General features: G+C 37.7%; 2 protein-coding genes across 2 annotated transcripts in view; one reads left to right on the top strand and one right to left on the bottom strand.

The window, feature by feature from the left end:
• vsig8a (V-set and immunoglobulin domain containing 8a) overlaps positions 1–20,458 on the top strand; it is an 85,388-nt gene that overhangs the window by 21,993 nt on the left and 42,937 nt on the right. The window lies entirely within an intron of this gene.
• The window catches only part of LOC146514587 (putative flavin-containing monoamine oxidase A), a 47,353-nt gene that overhangs the window by 11,205 nt on the left and 15,690 nt on the right, over positions 1–20,458 (bottom strand). The window contains exons 7-10 of the mRNA XM_085165914.1: positions 18,904–18,988; positions 12,363–12,463; positions 5,560–5,718; positions 3,615–3,701 (exon numbers count right to left, since the gene is read on the bottom strand). Of these exons, the coding sequence (XP_085022040.1) occupies positions 3,615–3,701; positions 5,560–5,718; positions 12,363–12,463; positions 18,904–18,988 (432 nt within the window). The remainder of the gene's footprint in view (positions 1–3,614; positions 3,702–5,559; positions 5,719–12,362; positions 12,464–18,903; positions 18,989–20,458) is intronic.

Genomic DNA, 20,458 nt, shown 5'->3' with positions numbered 1-20,458 from the left:
AGTATCGATTTTTTCCCCCACCTCTAGTATATTCTCCGTTAGCCCTCACTCATTACTTCCCTGATGTTCTCAACAAGTCCTGTGGATTATTCAGTGACTTTAAGATCGTGCCAGTGCAATCCTGCCATATATTTTCTGTCTCTCCAGCTGCTGGTGAAGTGAATAAATTATCTGCCTTGTATCTGGCCTGTATTCCTTTACAGGCCATAAATAAATGTGCTACGTCATGTAATACAGCTGAGCTATTTGGTTTATGTTTGACACATTTTTAGGATGATAGGCAGATTAAAATTAAAAATATCTTTCAAAGTTTATTGCATGTACATTGTTTTTTACGCAGGACTGTAGAAGATGTAGTATCTCGTGTGCAAAATGGGTGATTGTGCCCCACTTGGAGACCCAGCCTACATTCAGCATGCTTGCCTTCCAGTAACTTATTTATTCAGTTTCTGCTTGTTTTGACAGCATGTTTTTAAAGCAGCCACCTAAAGTCTGCCATTGAACTTTCAAAATGTGACCTTTTTTTAGTGTGTCCCTAGGGGCTGTCACAAGTCAAGAATTACCTTGTTTATGAGCCTTATTTAGAGTCACCACTATAGTTTTTGATTCCATCCTGGCTTTCGTCCTCATTATTCTGGCGGTTGATGACACAGTCATGTTAATTGTTTGTGTATGTTCTTCATTGTGGTGTTTTTTTCCGTCCGTCTGTCTAGAGCAGGGGTAGGCAACCTTTCTGATGGCGGCCATTTAAAATTTCGTCAGAAGTCAGTGTGCCATATGATTGCATTAGCAATAAATTTAATAACGCTCTATATGAACAGTTACACACTATATAGAACCACTTTATAGAATGATATTTGTTTGCAGATGTTGGCAGCTATCAGTGAATAGTTATCAGCTATTTTGAAACAAAAAAAATACTTTTTATCCATAACAGGAAATGAACTGTACAACAGAAAATACAAATGCTATTTATGGTCTCCTCACAACAATGATAAGAAAAATAAACTGGGCCAATATGGCAGAGATACACGTGTTAATGTGATCTCTGGTCTCCCACTCAAAGACACAGGTCTCCGAGTGTCCAGCATTCAGACGGCTACCTGAGGACACTCATGTGAGAGAAAATCTGCTCACACAGATATGTGGAGCCAAATACTGTCAATAAGGCCTCTTCAAAGTTCTGAAGTCAGTTAAACTTGTCAGGTATTGATGTCCAGCAGGTGAAAATGCAGCTCCATGAACACGCACAGCTGTGGAGTCCAGCTGCTTCAATGTTGCATTAACTGGCATTAACTAGGCAGTTAATGCGAGACAAACCAGCTGCTCATTAAAGATTTCTGGTTTGATTAGAAAATAAAACATTGGTTCATACACCTGAAAGTCCCAAAAATGCATTGTGTCTCGAGTCTATGTATCCGTGTATTTCCGTGGTGCTGATGCTGTGCTGAGCGGAAAGCTCCTGAAGCTTTTGAAATGTCGGAATGTGGAAAGGTAACAACGTCCCTCTTACCAGTAGGCTACGTTATTTTTAGCCAATTACAAGTTGAATCTGGTAGTTGGGGCTGTTAGCTAAGATACTGTCAACTAATGTGTCTATGCGCTGATTTGCAATGTGCACCGCTGACCCGGCCATTTATTTTTTGATGCACCTTCTCAGATTAATTCACTGCATGTCATGCCCAGGGCTGGACTGGGACAAAAAAACAGCCCAGGCATTTTGACTAGACCGGCCCACCAGGTATTAAAGCCATAAAGCCTTTGAATGAAAACAAATGCTGTTTTGCTGTTGGTATATGTATGATTTCTATACATTTTACATAAGATAAAAACTTTGGTTGTAAGCTTCAGATAATTATTTAATAACAGCTAGACATTTTAAATGAGAATAAGAAAGTATTTCTTTGTGCCCCCCTTTCCCTATTAATGCCCCGCCTGGCCCCCTGGCAAAACTTTGCTAGACCCCCCTGCACTGTTACCAGCTGTCAGCTACTTAGAAAAAGATCCTGGTGTTATTTGTCTCTCAAACAGTTCAGAACTTCCCTTCAACTCATTCATGTCACCTAAAAGGTAAACCTGTTTCTCCATCACCTGTTCAGCTCTGATGATTCAGTAAGGACATCTCCTGGTTTCATCTTCATGTTTCCCTCTCACCAGATAACCAAACCGATATCATGACCAGCAGCTTTTACAGCTGTGGCTCCAGCAAACATCAGCTGATACTAGAAATTAATATTAAATAAATTCTAACAACAGCTGATCAAGCTTAAACGTGCTGCTGTTGTTTAGTGCGACATCCGGGGTTTCCTCTTTCTGGCGCAAAGTGGGCGATAAACAAACAAGAGAGAAAAGCCGATCAGCTGATCATTGATCAGTTTTATGATTAAAGTAGCAACAGGAGAGAATGAGAGGAGAAGAGGAGGGAGCTGTGCAGCGTAACGACAGAATAAATCCACCTTTGTGTCTTTTTCCATCCTAGCTGAAGTCCGGGACAAAATGTGTTCCTTCTCAGCTCAACACGAAACGCGTAATAATTTCTCTGAATGCGGGATGATTCCGTCTTTTTACGGGACAGTTGGCAACTCTACTAACTAACCTTATGAATAAAACAAAGTTCACTATCAGTAACATAGTAGCACCGACCCAGCTGTATAGAAACTCTGTCGTGCTAGCTAGTACGCAGTACGAGTTATTGTACTGTAAAAAGACAGAACAACGAAAATAAACTCCACCTAAACTTGGTTTATACCTCTCCCTCATCCACCTGCCAGCCTCCACCACTTGTTAATTTTACTGAATCTGTGGAGCTCCACCATAGCCACCACCAAACAACTGAGTTATTTTTACACACCTGCCAGCATCTGGCCAATCCACCAGCTTTCATTGTTTATACCGTTACAAACAAAAAATTAATAATAATCGGGCCACCGATGGCCAGTCCAGCTATGGTCGTGCCACAGTTGGCGCGTGCCAACTGTGGCACGCGTGCCTAGGGTTGCCGACCCCTGATCTAGATTGATAGAGATATGGTGTTCTAAAGTAAATCAAAGCTAAGATAGCACTAGCCATAAGATAATTTGCCTATTATGGTGGTATTGCCATCAACTTAAGTGTAATCCACTGGTTTTTCATTTCCTAAGGTGCTGGGAGTTCAGGTTTCTTGTATTTGCTCATGCAGTCAATACAAGAGCAAACCATGCTGTGCTTGTGCCTGAGATGTTTTAAAAGCGGAGTAATCAGAAGCAGTACTATCAGGAAAATAAGAATAACAGAATGCAGCAGCTACTCATTTGGAATTTAAAAAGGCAGGTCTGTTAACAGAACTTGTCCACTTTCCACACTAGAAAGGGAAGCAAATTTGGAGGGTTTTAGACACAATTTATGGTCTGTGGAAATGATTCTAGACTTACTGTGAAACCCCAGTGAAGTCTAAAATAACTTTTAATTTAAGCATTTTTTTCCTAATATAATACAAAAACTTTATACCTTAAGAATACAAACCAGAAAACTGCAAAGTGAGTGAGAGAGATGGGATACATTTTGGCACTGTACGAAACCACCTTAAACTAAAAATATTGTTTTATTTCACCAGACATTTGGCACTTAGCACTTACTTTTTCTTCATAATGAATGAAAGATGCAGCCTGAGGACCTAAATATTTGACCAGACTGGAAAGCACAGCAATTTTCCTTTCTCCAACCTGTAAACAGAAAACAGAAATGTGTGTTGTAACTTGGCACTTTCTCTAACTCAAGACTATAACAACATGCTTTCTACTGAAGTATGAATGTATTGTCTAGAAACCACCAAGTTGGACACAAGAAGTAAAGAATTTGTGCAACTCATTCTCACAGGTGTATTAGCACACATGATGAGCAGCTGAGGCCTGGTAACAAAAGGACATCCAATAAAAGTAATTTAAACTTTGATTGTGTTATAGAGATTCTAGGAAAAGAATTAAAGCCAAACACGTCATGTTGTTGAGTGTTTCTGAAAGTGATCTATTACAGTAAATGTATGTAAATCAAACACAGATGATTTCCTACAAATATTTTTATTTGTAGTTTTTTTTATGTTTCCTAATAAAATAATAAATAATACATTATTTTTTTGTGTGTCACAACAGTCACGGATTTCTCCTTTACGCTCTGACCGGCTCTGCTAACATCAGCCTGTCATTCTGTTTGAGTTTCTCTGTAAAACCAAACAAGAATGGCCTCCTATTACATAAAACATGAGCTGAGCAATAATATTTATAATTCAGGAACGTTGTAGTTAATTCTAATTTATTTATTTATTTATTTATTTATTTATTTATTTATAAGACTTGAGTTCAACAAAGGTGAATGAAGTGTCAACTTAATTTTGGAGTCATCCCATTTGCTCCAATAAACGGTAAAGTTTACACTATTTTTTTTGTGCGATCTTCAATCTCCTGTGTTTCTGCATTGGGGATGTTGGCATACTAAAAAAAAAAACAGGCAAAGAAACAGCATCCAAGTAAACATTTAAACAAATTTAAAACTGCAACAATAGAAAGCCAGCAAAGTGCAAGAGACCTGAAAATGGAAAAGAAATACAGAAAAAAAATAAATTAAAAACACATAAAATACATAAAATAATAACAAACTCATGCGTAATTGCATTGTCTTACTCACATATACCACCATAGTTTGGGGATTTTTCTTTCTTTGTTGGGGAAGTGGAGTTAATTATTTAGCATCCTACACAGAATAAAGCAGCATAGTGATAGTTACTCAAGAGCTTTAGGCAGTCAGGATGACTTAGATGGCAAAAACAACTGTAGAGATGGGGCTGAATATATTTATATTTTTATGTAAAGGGAAACACTGCTACCTGTATGTATGTATGTCTCTATGAATATAGAAGGAAAGAGTGTAGGCTGTGTGCGAAAAGCTTGTTGCAAACGACTTTAAGCATGTGTATAAGAGTACGGTTAAAGGCATATAAAGCCTGCATTCTTCCTATACCAAAGCTATTGCTGAAAAGAATTCAAAGGAATTTAAAGGATTAAGACAAGACTTGTACAATTCCAAATATTTTTAAATGCTCTTTGTTAAGAAATAACAGATTGGTTGGCCAATAACATGAACAACCATGCATCTTAAATTTTAGTTAAGTCATTCTCTATTTTTGTGGGTTGTCTTTTACAACTTAAACCTTAAGTTGCAGTTACTGAAAGCTTGCATCAGTACCCCACAATTCTCAGTCTAAAGGCAGTGCTTTATCTGCACTTGGTGATGAGCAATCTTGAGTGCATTTTTAAAATGCTGCCACTGAACAACATCAATTTGAGAATGCATTCTATGTGGCTTTTTTTCTCTAATGCAAACAAGACTTAACCCTAAATATACCCATGATTGTGGAGCTCTTTAGTTTATATCTACTAGCAATGGACATCCAAGTAAAAGCAAATGACCCTGATGGTGGAGGAGTATGCAAGTTTCTGCTTATTAAAACATGTTGAAAATACTGTCATGTTTAAATGACACGTGCATAGCTTACTTAAAAGCCTCTCTACAGCATTTTTCCATTACCTCTTTTGATTCCCAATGAGAAGCCTGCTGGCCAGCAATGAATCCTACCAGAGCAGCATTACCAAAAGGGCTGGTGGCATCAAAGGTTACACAGAATGGACACTCGGTGGAGGACCCTGCCACTATTTCCCCAGAAAAGCCCTTCTCCCTCCAAAAAGCCTGCGAAGAAATACAAACATTCTTAGCATCATCAATAATGGCAACACTTTAATACTGAAACGAGCTACAAACCATTTGCATACAATCATTCCTTGATTACACGTTGGGGAAATGGCATTAAATTTTGACTGGATTAATTTGAAGGTTTGGCAAAAAAAAAAACAAAAAAAACAACAAACTCCTTTGTCAAGAAAAGTTGTTTAAGCTAAAACAGAGGGGATCTATCATAGATCTGTCTGAAAACAATAACGAATACCTTCTGTGCTTCATGATTAACCTCCTAAGACCTGAACTCTTCCACGGCATGCATTTTTAATTTCTCTTTTATATTCGGGCTGATTGGGACCTGATAAATATAAAAACAAAGAATTACCAGATTTTTTTTTTTCCTAATTTTTGTTTCTGAGAAAAATGACAGCCACATATGAGGATATTCATTTGAAATTTTGATAGAACAGTAGCATTATAATGTCCTGGTTAGTGGATATCAGGCCCTTGTAGAGCAAAATTGAGTATTTTGGTCTAAATAACCCAAAATACATATGTGGACGCCAGGTCCTAGGAGGTTAAAGTGATAATGTCAGGGGGAAAAATATTCTTTTGTGCTCATATTTCCTTCAGTGTCTTTAAATTTGAAGATAAATCAACAGAACCTTGTATTGACAACTTTTATTTACTCAAAGTTGTCAGTGGGATATTGGAACTTCTTTTCACATCCAAATGTGAAATATTAAATTTCACAGGAAAACAGTAAAGAAGCACAGTGCACCATGTGGTTAGCACTGTTGCTAAATTGCCCATTCGTGTGAATGGTTGTCTGTCTCTGTGCTAGCACAATCCTGCAGGGCTAGCAGGATTGTGCTAGATAAGGATAAGTGGATGGATGGATAGAGAGAATACCGTTCATGAAATCAGGATGGTTTACTGAGCACTTCTTCTTATGTACCATACTGACAGGCTGTTCACACAAACACCTTAGTAATAAGGTTGAGGTCCCTGTGCTGGCCACTCAGTTATTGAATACCTGTTACCTGACCAACTTCTTTAAAAAAATTTGTATAATTTTTGAACTTTGCTTTTGGTTATTATCTGGTTTCACTTTAGAATGATGTTAAACTATAGTAGTTGGGATCAACCACCTCTTTCAGCATCTGTGTATTTATTCTACATCTCACAGCTGTTTTTCTTTTGGTTCAGACATCTCAAACACAGACTGTTTGTTCATAGCACATTTTCCAATCTTTCTCTGTCCAGGTTTTGTGTCCCTTTGCCCATGTTAATCTTTTGGGCCAATATCAGGAGTGGCTTTTTTCTTTGCATCTCTACCCCTTTTGAGACTGTTATCGAAACCTAAGCTGAAGCTCCAGACATGCAACTACACTAGTGAACAAAAAGCAGTGCTTCTTTAATCAGCAATTACCATTACTGGCAAAGGCTTTTTATAATTAGGTAACACATCACTGGATGGGCCTCTGTATAGTACATCTATGTAGTTATTTTATAAAGGAAAGTCCTTGATTTGTGCTGATTAAATATTAAATTGATTCCTCATTAAATTTCTTTCAAAAACAACAGATCCAAAATCTGTCAGTAATTGTGGGTTTTATTTTGTTTTTTTAAGAAATGTGTGCTCAATATACATATACAGTCTGTGACAGCTTTGTTTTACTAAACAATATTATAATATTAGCAATATTATAAAGTATAATATGTCAATGCAAATTACATGTTCATGTGTAACTATAATTTTATTTTCATATATTGGAGTGTTGGTAATTTGAATACATTTCGTGTATGTGAAGACCATTCTGTGGCAGTAAAATAGCATGAGATGTACAAATGTAATACAAATGCTTCATAAAATTATAATCATTTGGCTCTGTCACACACACTATGTGTTGCTTTCTGGCAATCTCATAGCCTCATGTTATAATAAGTAACTTTAATGTTCTTACAGCACAGGCTTTTGGAATGTAGGGACTTTTTTGAACCTGCATCAAATAACACTTTAACTTTTTATTTTAAGAATTTATTCACTTTGTGACATGGGGAATTTTTATAAGAAAACATAATATGACCACTGCTACTAGCAGCATTGTATCACGAATTATTGTATTACTAATGCTACTATGTATTCTGCATTTACATTTGTATAAGCATGGGCTGTCACGTTTACATCCACGTGAATTTAAATGTGTGTTGAGTCACCCTTTTATGCTGTTTCTCTCTAACATTGTGATTAGTGTCATTGTATAATGGCAACTGTGATTCTGAAAGCATATTTCTGGATCTTGCTTTGAATTTGTATTCTCTCTTTTAATTATTTCCATTGTATTTTTGCTCAAAATAAATAATGACTTTACTTAATACATGATTACTGGAGACTTGGTTTCAATTACAGTTTCCTTTTTGGATCTTGATTAGTTATTCACTGCTAAGAACCCCAACGTCCACCCCCAAAAAGGCTAAATAGATTTCAACCAAAATGTGCTTACATTGTGATTGAAATTAAGCTTTTATTTTTTATATTTGATATTTTATTTTTTATTTCTCCCAGGCTAATTCAAATGCTAAACTAGAATCCAATATGCTGTTTAAGTTCACATTATTTCCCATTCTAGAAACAATCCGAAGAGAGCAGATTCTGGCGAGAGAAATGCACTATATTGCCAAAAGTATTTGTGCGTCTGCCTTCACAGATGCACAAAACTGAACTGGAGTAACATCCCATTTTTAATCCATAGGGTTTAATCTTTGATGTGTGCTGGCCTTTGGAACTATATCAGCTTTAACTCTTCTGAGAAGGATTTTCACAAGGCTTATGAGTGTGTTTTAGGGAATTTTTTGGCCAGTCTTACACATGCACATTTGTGAAGTCAGGTACTGATGTTAGATGAGACAGTCTGTGTTCTAATCCCATCCCAGAGGTGTTCTATAAGGTGGAGACCAGGACTCTGTGCAGGCTAGTCAAGTTCCTTTACACCAGGGGTGTCCAACTCCAGGCCTCGAGGGCCGGTGTCCTGCAGAGGGGCCGATGGCACGATATGGCAGCCTTGCTTCTGTCAGTCTGCCCAAGGGCAGCTGTGGATAGGATTGCAACGATACACAAAATTCACGATTCGGTTCGATACATTGGTGTCACGGTTTGATATTTTTTCGATAAAATTTTTTTCGTCATGCTTTTTTAATTTGTCATTTATTAAAATTATAAATATATATTTTAACTCAAACTACAATTTTTAAATTTAATGTTGCTGAAACAAAGGGATAAAATAATAAATCTATCTGATTGAGAAATCACTCATCTTTGGAAAAAGAGAGTTTATTACAGAGAAATGGCTCTTTCCAAAATAAAAGCTATACCATACGCTTCTTCTGGGCTATATTCTCAGCAGCATATCAAACATACCAGGTCCCCATAAGGAGAATCATGTGCTAACGGCTGTCTAAATGACTCGGGTAAAGTTTGTAGCATGCGTGCTTGTTGTTTTTGTCTGCTTCCACTTGTCTTTGCACTAGGATGATGTCGGCATAAATGTGCAGTCATATTCGTTGTGTTCCCACTAGTGCTGTCAGCGTTAATCTGAAATGAGGTTAACGCCACAACACGGCAAATCTCCGTTAACAAGCTACCGCGGATCGCCCCATGCGTGGGGCTGGACGGCGTCAACACGTTAACGAGCAAACTGGGGCGACCGTGGCTCAGGGGGTTGGGAAGCGCATCTGTAACCAGAAGGTTGCCGGTTCGATCCCCGGGCTCTCTGTCCTGGTCATTGTGTCCTTGGGCAAGACACTTTACCCTACCGCCTACTGGTGTTGGCCAGAGGGGCCGATGGCGCGATATGGCAGCCTCGCTTCTGTCAGTCTGCCCCAGGGCAGCTGTGGCTACAACTGTAGCTGCCTCCACCAGTGTGTGAATGTGAGAATGACTGAATAGTGGCATTGTAAAGCGCTTTGGGTGCCTTGAAAAGCGCTATATAAATGCAATCCATTATCATTATTATTAAACTGTGCTAACGCGTAGTTCCCACCCATGTAATTGAGTGGCACATCCGACATACTGTTTTACTTTTGTCCATGACGCGCTTACCTTCAGGGTCATACTTCACATGAAGACCAAGATAGTTCCAAAGGCCAGATCTGAATGAGGGTGGGGGAGGTTCAATTTGCCATGTTGCAACGAGCTTAACTTCTGTCTTGCTAGCTTGCGCTGCGCTCAGTGGATCTGCACTCGACAGTGCAGCCTAGGCGGAGTAGTCGAACGCATCCACTGAACTCTCAACACAGACAGCAGAAGAAAAGTTGATAAAATAAATAAAAAATTTTGTATTGTTCCATACATATTCGTACTGAACCGAAAGCACTGTATCGAACGGTTCAATATCGATACGAGTATCGTTGCACCCCTGATAGATAGATAGATAGATAAAACAATAAATAACTTTCACTGTATGTTCTTTAAAATGGATAAGCCTCTCACAAAGATATTGAGGTATTTGGCCCATTCCTTCATGCAGAACTGCTACCACTCAATGACATTTGTGTGTTTTCAAGCATGAACAGCTTTTCTCGGTTCTAGAAAATACACATCAAGAGGCCTTGGCCTCAGTGAGAAGACTGGGAATCACTGTATTTGCTTAGTAACATTTTTTTTCCAGTGTTGCTTTAGATCAGTGTGCATCCTCACTTATGTCAGTATATTGACACAATTAATCACAAGGGCTAAGGTCTGTAAGGTATGTGTTGGAAAATACTAAGTGAATCAGGTGTTTTTGCTGCAATCAGGTTTGATTTCCAAATCCCAGAGTAGCACAGGTAAGTGGAAATTCAGCTGTTTGGTTTTTGTTTTTCCCTATAAAAACTGCAAAAAAAATGTTTAATTACTACTCCCAAAAAATAAAAAAATAAATAAAGCAAACCAGATTTAACCAGAAATTGGCTAAAATAAAGTGCAGAAATGAAATGGAACACTAGAACCGCGGATTTAGATGTTCAAAATACTAAAAACAACCATTAAGGTCAACAACAGAGGTATTTTGTAGGGAAAATGAGATAGTTTTGTCACTCACCAAGTTGTTAAAGAGCATTTTCACGTTGACATTAGTGTAGGATGAAAGTAGTTGCACATACACATGTAAGACCACACAACGATAGTGTTAAAACATCTGATAAAGCAAATGGGTGTACCTACACCACGGGAATGTTGTTTTTTGTACTTTTATACATGAATAATCAGAGGCAGCTGGCAGCCAAATTAGGCACAAGGCATCCTTTGGTGTCTATGTCTTGACCCACCAGCCGTGATAATACTGTGCACAAAGAAATAATGGTGCTCTTTTCAAGAGCTACAACCAATGAACTTTGTTTCTCGTGATGATTTGTTTCCCTTCCATTCACGTATACTCTTATTTCCTTCAGCCTGTCAGGGAAATGTATATGCTTTACATCTATTATATTTAACCTTTTTAAACATGTATATTTCAGACATATGACTCATGGCTCCTGGGCTACAACTCATAATCGTAATTGATAAAAGTAAGGTCTCCATACATCTGAGACTATAGAATTTCTGCAGATGCACAGGAGCAGAGTAAAAATTAAACCATATTGTCTATCAGTGAGCAGTTTTTCCATGTGTTTATTGGAATCTTAGTGCATCTTGCCAAGACACTGATCAAATAAATGTTTGCATGAGCACAAATTGTTTTATGTTCTGTACAGCTGACAATTTCAGTTACTTAACAAGGCACAAAAGCATTTTGTTAATTAACTGTGGTGTTGTAGTGGAAGTGCAAAATGGATTAGATTACACAAATCAAATTTCATGTGCTCGAATCTTTTTGTACAGATTGTTGTCAGATTGATGTATAAATGTGTCAAGTTAGTTATTTGCTGTCTGATAAAGACTCCTGCTTACCAAATAAATATTTTTAAACTTTTTCTACACCGGAAACTGCAATTTGTTTTGTTATTGATATACAATTTTTGTCTGCAATTTAAATCAGCTGTTAATTTCCCCACATGTCACTGTAACATATGGTATTTTCTTAATCAAGCAAAGTGCAGACTTATAAGGAACCCCCTTGTGGATTCTAACATTTATTTGAAATTTATAAATCTATCAGCAAAGTATTTTTAGCTTACCTTTTTATCCCCCCACAATAAAAGGCTGAGTACTGTTGACACCCCACTGAGGAGGAGGGGGGTGTGGACACCCAACTTTATGAACTCTGTTGCCTCGTTCCTAAGTTATAAAGGATTGAAATTGGTACATCTACTAAATCTCACCCTAGTGACCTCAACCTCAACAACAAGGTTTCTGAAAATCCTGTGCACACGATAATTCAAGAATGAGGCAACACAATTATCAAATTTATACTATATATAGTATAGTTAGTATTATATATATATATGTCACATAAAACCTTTTTAATCTACAACCAACTTCATTATCGACCATAGCCAATCAGTCTTAAATGTGGTAACTACCATATTAATTGGAGTGAATTATATGTAACTTTGGCTCAACAGATTTGAAGGGAAAAGAGTTATCATTTAAAACAAATGCTTATTGATTAGATCATCATACCCTTAATCATATAAACATTGCTTCTGTGTGTTCTTGTCTTTTTTTTTTTACTTACCGTTTTGTAGGTAATAATGAATTTTATTATATGACCCACAGGCATGCTCTGAGTAAGGAATTCTCTCTGGCTGGGCAGGGCTGGTTGGTAGTTGATCTTTGCTGGTGGGAAAACAAAGGTAAACCATGAATCTTAATCTGGACTAGTACTTAAATAAACAGAGTGGTTTTCATATCTATTTTAGCACTTGAAGTATTTTTATTCCAAGCCTTATTCACTCACACATTCATAGAGTTGCTTTTTTTCTATGTCCTAATGCTTTCAACTTGATATTCACACACTCACACTGCATCATGTGCAGCTTGGGGTTCAGCATCTCAGCCTGGGACATTTTGGCTAGAGGAGCTGGGGATTGAACCGCCAACCTTCTGATTGGTAGACAACCTGTTCTACCTCCTTACTGACAGCTGCCCCAAAAACTGCCCTCTAGTGCATCACCTTCACTGATCTTACTTCATGCGCTTTACTATAAACCATACTATAACACATAGGACTAGTCTACTTTTTTTGTTTTTTTTTTCTTTTGAAACACAGAGTAAAGGAACTAAAGTTAAGACAGAACTCAGGAGCTAATCCTTCTATTGATCAGGCTTTATCTTTAATCACTGACTAGCATTAATGACCTTCTAAATAAATTGCCAATACCTACTGCAACTCTCTCTGCTGCTTGGCTTCAGAGTACTAATCACAGTGCTTACATCTGTTAAAGCTCAATCTCACTGATGTGAAGGCAGTCAAGTAACTTCATCAGTACCGTTAGAGTTAGCGTATGTCACGCATAAAGAGAAGGCAAGCTGTTTCTGTGCTTGTCCTGGCAAGTGTACCAACATCTGGCTAGAAGCCAGGCTTTTAACGAATGAACCACTGGAAGATGTGAAACATCATTTTGAAACCGTCAAGGGCCTGTCAGCAACCTCAAAATAATGCCCTCAATGCAGAACAAAATTTATGAGCTTGAAGCAGTATAATTGAAAAACAGTGACATGATAAGTGGCTCAAAACTAATTTGACATGGGCACCTAGACATTCAATTGACGGCACTGTACACATGACATAAGACCTGTCAAGTGGTATCTATCCATAATACTATTTTTGACACCATGCATTGCTAAGTTGATGGCAAGGGATGTCTTTTACCACATTTCTGTCAGACAGCTGTTGAATTGCAGATAAGTAAATACAACATGCACTGGCATCTCATGCTTTTAAACACAAAAGTGCAGTGAAAACACTATCATCCACTCATAAATATGCTAATCTGTTGTGACACTTTTGTGGAACTTTGCTACCGCAACTCAAAATCACAGTGAAGTCAAGGCGACATAGGTAAAATTATAAAATAGGAACAATGCAATGGCAATTTATGCACTTACATAAACATGAGCGAGTGCGAGCAGATTTTCCTATTTGAGAGAGCCATCAGCTGTTTGCAGCAGAAAGAAAAATAACACTGTTGTCTTATCTTTTTAAGGTATCTGATAATTTCTGTTCTTTTTACTGTTGAGGTCCCCTTGTTTTTGGCATCTTCTGAAAAGGTGGGTTAAATCATAAAGCTTTGAGAGCACAGATTTCAGTATATACACAGGATAAATACTGATGATTTTCCCTGTCTGATATAGAAGTGAAAAAGCCACTTTGACAATAACAAAATACCCTTCACTCTAGAGCATTTAATTGTACACTGTTGGGATGGCAGCTCTTTAAATTGCACAGCCTAGCAACTGAGAAAGTAACACACTTTTGTTTTTAAAATTAAACCTTAATAGAAGTGATGATGTTTGCGCAAATGTAGCATATTCACATTTTTAGTAGTACTAAATAAATGGGTTTACTTAAGGCAATGATAGTCTCTTGGTTCCTTACTGGGTCCAACACTCAGGGGCTGACAGTATTTTTAGTTTTGATCGGATAGTCATTGTCCTCACATTATCATTTCTATTTGACTGCATGGACCTTTTAAAATTTGACATGTGTTACATCTATTCAGTGATCTAAATAATATTCAACTGATAAAGACAGTTTCAATTTAGAATGATAAGAACCTTAGCCATGATGCTAATTAATATCCTAAACTATTTGAGTGAAAGAACCCCTTCTTTAGTTTGACAAGTGAAAGTTGCATGTGAAGGTCAGAAGATTTACATTTGGACCAGACATGGAGAAAAATTTCCCTCTAGTATGCTGACACCATCCTCATCTACCGTCCTCTGAAGCACTCTAATTTGACAGCTCATCAGACTTTTTTTTTGCATTATACTGTCATCTATGCAAAACAGTGCCAAGTTCAAGAGCATCTCATAGCGTCCAAGCTATCTGCACAAATGTTTGTTACTGACCCTTAATACTCTGACATCTGAGGATACTGCTTCCCCTCTGAGTGGTTTCCTTTCAATTTTTCATCGTCATTCTGTCTGTCTTCATTTCATGTCCTTCCTTTTAAAAAAAATTCTGGCATTTGATCCTCTCTGACTTAATTTTTGTGAATGCACTCCTGGACAACAGTAACCACACTTTCTCAATTTCTTCTGGATGTGACCTGCAAGTCACATCTGCGGTTGCCTTCGGCAACTAAGGCCTCAAAATTTCCATTACTTTTTCACTCTGAATTTTTAGCACAGCATATGGTACTGGCACTTTCAGTGTCTTTGACTGTTAGAAGGATGAGGAAAGTGAAACTTGAAAAGCCACTCAAATCAAGACATAACATCAAAGGGGTGATGATTCAGAGATGCAGCTTCTGACTGGCAATTTATGAGGAGTGGTGCAAAAAAAATCCTTTAAAAAGTATGAAAAGTTCCAGCTGTCTTTTTGTAAGCTGTAAAAGATAATCATTTCCATCCTCACAAAAACAACAGAGCAGTCCACAGCGTAAGCCTCAGCAACCCGCTGTGGAGAAAAGGAAAAAAAATAGTGACACATACACCTTCTTGCCAGGTAACTGGCTAAGATAATTGCATCTGAAAATAGAAAAATAAATTAATGTGTCAGCTGTTTGATTGAAACAAAGGAGGAAAAAAACACAGTTCTGGCCATAATCCTGGGGAGGTATCCATACCCAGAGCTAATTTAAAAGATACAGGTAATAATGACAAATGAATACCAAAGAAATGGCAGTCGCTACTATCATAAATCTGTAAGGCCATTAGAGATGGGCAGCACTCTTCATCAACCACTTAAACAAAATGTTAAAGATGGAGGTCTGTATCTATGGCCATGTTACAGCACAGACCCTTTATTGAATTACCTATGCATCCCCTTGACACTTATTGAAATTGAAGGCGCAGTAGTCGACATATACACCCTCCCCCATCCATACCTACACCACTGTTCGAGTTTTGCTGTTGGTCTAAGCAAAAGTGGACTTGAGGACAATGACCTCTGAGTCCAAAGCAATTTGTTTACTAATTAATTTAACTATGCCTTAATATTGAATGACTTTTAATTGCTTCCTAATACCTGACTGTAATCTTGACTACTAATTTTAGTGCCAGGAAACCATGCCTTACAGTTTCTGAATAGAAATGATAAGCTAATTAAGACATACTTTTATGCAGTAATCTCTTATCTGGGCAACAACTTCTTGGTATTTAGTATTACTGTTTGACTGCACGACTATTACTACAGGGCTGTTCAGGGCAACTACAGTATAGTGTTGTTTGCTGATGTTATCCCATCATACCTTTAAAATGCATATTATGCAGTGCCCATACAGACAAGTTTTATCTATTATTTATTGTAGCACTGAATATTTTACCACCACAATTAAGGCATGGCAGCTGAAAATGCTCAGAAATGAAGAATGGCATGTTTGAGATGAGGGGATATCATTTTTTTAAAAAACTATTTGATTATACTGTATCAGTTAAATACAATCAAGCTACACAGCACACACAGAGTGCATTAGAGCCTCAGTGACCATTTCTATTTGTTTGGATGCAAAGGACTAACCACAGCTTTTTAATGATCAGGTTTAACCCCCCAAAAATGTAGTTTGTTAAATGGTCATTTATGACCCTTTTTATGTCATCATTTTTATCTTTCAAAAACTAACATCCCTACTGACCTAAAAAAAATAATAATCCAGTAACGACCAATCTCCAATGACAAAAGATCATATAGACCATGGTTTAGCCTTCCAGGAGACCACATTTTCCATAGCAATTATCCATTGGTCAATGAAGGTTTGCAAAATTATAGCTATGATTGTCTGTTCTTCAACACTTGCTATATTACTCATCAGGAGAGATGTAAAATATAAAGAGAGAGTGAAATTTATTTCCACTGAGTTTAAACTCAGCAAGATAAAAATCACAGTGCGTTAATTATCTTCACAATCACTTTAGCTCCCACTTCATGTTTAATCCCTAAATTAGGCTCCATTAGTTTCATTCACAGCACAGCAGATACTGACCTAGAATCCTGACTCATGCAGTGTAAGTTGTCAAAATCATTGCTAATGCACTGTTTACCCATTTTTCTACTAGTGTAAACCAGACCTGAATGGCACATTTCCTCACCATTGCCCAAGCCTCTTCTAATTAGAGCAGCTCCTCCTGCACGAGATATGCATCCCACTATACTCAGGTACTGTGAGTTTGCAGTCTTTGAGAACTTTAGCTTCACCGCTTTCAAAATAAATACACACAGACAAGCCCACACAAACGTGTGCACTCACAGCATGTTCTACTAAGAGCTTCCTGAAATGAGAAACAGTAATACGGTGTGAAACTAAATGCTAATTTAGCAGCTGCAAAGCTCTCTGTAACTGTTGCTGAATATTGGATGGTATGCTTAATTGCATTATATTAAAAAACAAACAAACAGAAATTTGAAAATGCTTTTCAGGATTTTTATCTTAATCTTATCTAGTCTCAGATTCTATAAACATACTAACCTATAAACTATTTGCCAAGAAAAACATCCAAATATTTTACGTGTCCACATTTCAAAATTAACACATGGCAACAGATCCTAATTCCACATTCATCATTTTCATGCATAGCAATCTCAATATGCCGTGTGACAAAACAGTTCATAAATCATGAGTGAAAGAAGGGCTATCAAAAAGAAAAGAAAAAAAACCTGACGGGACTCATTACAAAAGATGGATGGATGAACAGGGAGGTAAATACAGGAGCCAGGAACAGGTCTAAGATGATGTATTAGAAAACAAATCCTGGTGTGTGTGAATATAGTGGCACATCTTGATTGCCAGGCATCCTGTAGACTCGGAAAGTTTGGGGGGTTTTCACATTTTGTAACCAGCTGCCCATTACTCCAGTGACTTTACAATTCGTTTGAAATGTCAGCACCAAAAATCTGTAAAAGAGACAGAATTGAGGTGCAGTGCATACAGCAAATATAATTTTAGACTTCAGCCGTCAAAGAGAGACTTGGTATCATTTCGTCTTTATCGTCAATCCCACCTGTCTTGTTCTTTCTCACACCTACAAATCACAAAGCTGCCCAGGTTTACTCAGTTCCCAGAAAATTCAAACTGAAACATGTCACAAAGAGGACTTTAATCTGCAAACCTTTGTTAAATTTACACCCAAATTCTTTTGGGAGAGGTGTCGTCTCAATCACTGGGTTGACTTTGGCTTTCAAGAGTCCCTGTCACCTCCCCACACTGATTTAGGGCCAAAGTGTGGCACTGCCAGAGCAATCCATGCTGCATAATTCAACATTGCTCTCAGACCTGTCTCATTAAGGATCCTGGCTTTGGTCCATGGCTCTGACTATGAGGCTTTGAGTGACAGATCTTTTGCCAGCTTAGTACAAATAGGAACAGACTCAGTATAAGCCTGCACTTCGGATTTAGCTTCAGCCCTTTCCAAACCTGGCAAAACCAAGTGTGCTTCCAGTCACAACTTCAAACTGCATCAACTCCACCCTTGGTGTGTGTCCTACACATGACAAGCACCAGCTGGAAGGCAGAAATCAAATCCAAATCCCAATCAACATCAACACAATTTTCCACTATAGCTGATTAGATGCTGGGGTGCAGGTATCTCTATTTCCATATGAGGAAAATAAATCAAGGGTTGAGAAAAATCCCCATATATTTTCAGACAGTCACGAGTAAACAAATCACCTGTCTGTAAAAATAATTTTATAGCATTGCTTTCCTTTGAATTTTGGTTCAGTTAAAGCTTATTACAAACAGTCCAAAATATGAAAAGCATTCCCTGCTTTGGTAACTTGAATTTAGAAAGGTTGGTAATGGCATCTTTGCCACTTTCAACTTCCCACAGCTAACGGCTGTAAGTCATGTTAGACTCCAGTTAAAGTTTTGGCTTTAACATTTGCTGTGGTTCAGAATCTAATCCAGGCAGTCCATGAGCTGGAGACCCAAGTGTACTTCAGCCAAAGTGGCTGCCACACTCTAGAGCTGAAGAAGATTTAGGAAAATCGTAGATTTATCTGCATGGATGGACAGTTTGCCACATTTGACAGACAGATGAGAGAGAAGGATATTTGCCTTCTGCATCACTGAGAATTTCATTTAGCAAGTTGACAGAGGTGGGAGACGCACACTGACCTGCCAAATGAGGGGGGCAGGTGACAATCACAGCTCTGCACAAGAAGGTGTCTGTAGCAGTCATCACCCTGGCCCACTCAGCATCCTGTTTAAACAGAAACAGGAATACAGTTTTATTTTAAAAGCAAGTCACACAGACTTGCAACTAAATTTCATTTTGTTTGATATGGTAGAGCTGTTTTAGGTTACGTCTTTGATCGATTTTGGATATAATTTATTTCCAATACAGTATACACAAAATGAAGTTACTTGCCCTCAGTTGTTTGTCCCTTTGTTCCGTTGAATTACCTTTTTTTCCCACCACGGTTAAATTCTGGGGTTTTCCTTTCCATTAAGCCACATTATATAATCATCTTGTTATATATGTGTTGTATATATTTGTTACATTAAGTGAACCGTAGTCCTTGGAGAATGAGTTATGAGGAGAGTTGTTAAATGATAAATCATATTTACTTGTCTGTGTTCATTAAGTATTCCACTAATGTGCTTTTAGAGATCTTTTTAAATGAAGAAAAGTCTGGATTGCACAGAGTGGTCAGTGAGACTAGAAATACAGTATATAAAAGCATGTACATTACATTACAGCACATTAAAAGAAAATCCTGTAGTAAGGGGGTTGTGGTAATTCTTCTGTCTTGTTTTTGGTCTATTTCTACTGGGGGGGTCACAGCCGATCATTGCAAAGTTGCTTTGAGTAGTTAGCTCTATCCTCATAGTCTAATGGTATTGGCCATTCCCAGCATCATGATGACTACATTGATAATGGCAGAGGGAATAACTGAATGCTTTGAGCATAAAAATGATGTTAATCACATGCTATAGTTTCACTCACCAGTCTCAGTTTTGATTGACAGTTTTCTAACTGCTACAAACTTAAAACAACTTTTAAACGGTGGTTTATGGAGATAGAAGAAGCAGTGTCAAACTATCAGAAGTAGGAATTTATGTAGACATTTACATCTAGAGATCTGAGATGTAGCTCTTTGTTTTTTGAGTTGTTGTTTTTTTCACTATTTTGTTTTTTTTTTTTGCTGTTTCTGTAAGTGGCAGTGACCTTAATTTGCTGGATGTTCACAACTTGGAAAATTGTGGTATTGTGTTAACACAAAGCTTTTATCCGGTCGTTAAGTCTGACATCACTAGCCGTGTCTGGGCCTAAACTTCGCTTCAGGTCCATATATCAAACGATCAGTATGGCATTACTGAGAGTTGAAAAACTATCTAAAGTCTTTCATCTTTAATAAAATGATCAGCGTTCTGCTCTACCAGGTGTAACAATTGAGTTTAACATCCAGGCATCCATGAAAACTGAATTTATGACATTTAACGGAGTTAGAAGCTAGAGAGCTAACTTCCTGCTAACTTCTATCTAAATACAATATAGCATGTTCCGACTGCGGGGTTTTGGAAACAAATTAAAACGTACAGCTCTGTTATCACTTCCAACATAAATGAAGACAGAAAACTAAACAGCAGTGACGTTTGTAGGGTTACTGAAGTTTGGCTAGCTGGTATATAATGATGTGCTATGTGACCACTAGCGACACAGCTATGT

The sequence above is a fragment of the Neolamprologus multifasciatus genome, chromosome 7 (genome assembly GCF_963576455.1).
Source record: "Neolamprologus multifasciatus chromosome 7, fNeoMul1.2, whole genome shotgun sequence".
NCBI lineage: Eukaryota > Metazoa > Chordata > Actinopteri > Cichliformes > Cichlidae > Neolamprologus > Neolamprologus multifasciatus.
This window is presented reverse-complemented; position numbering and strand designations above follow the sequence as displayed.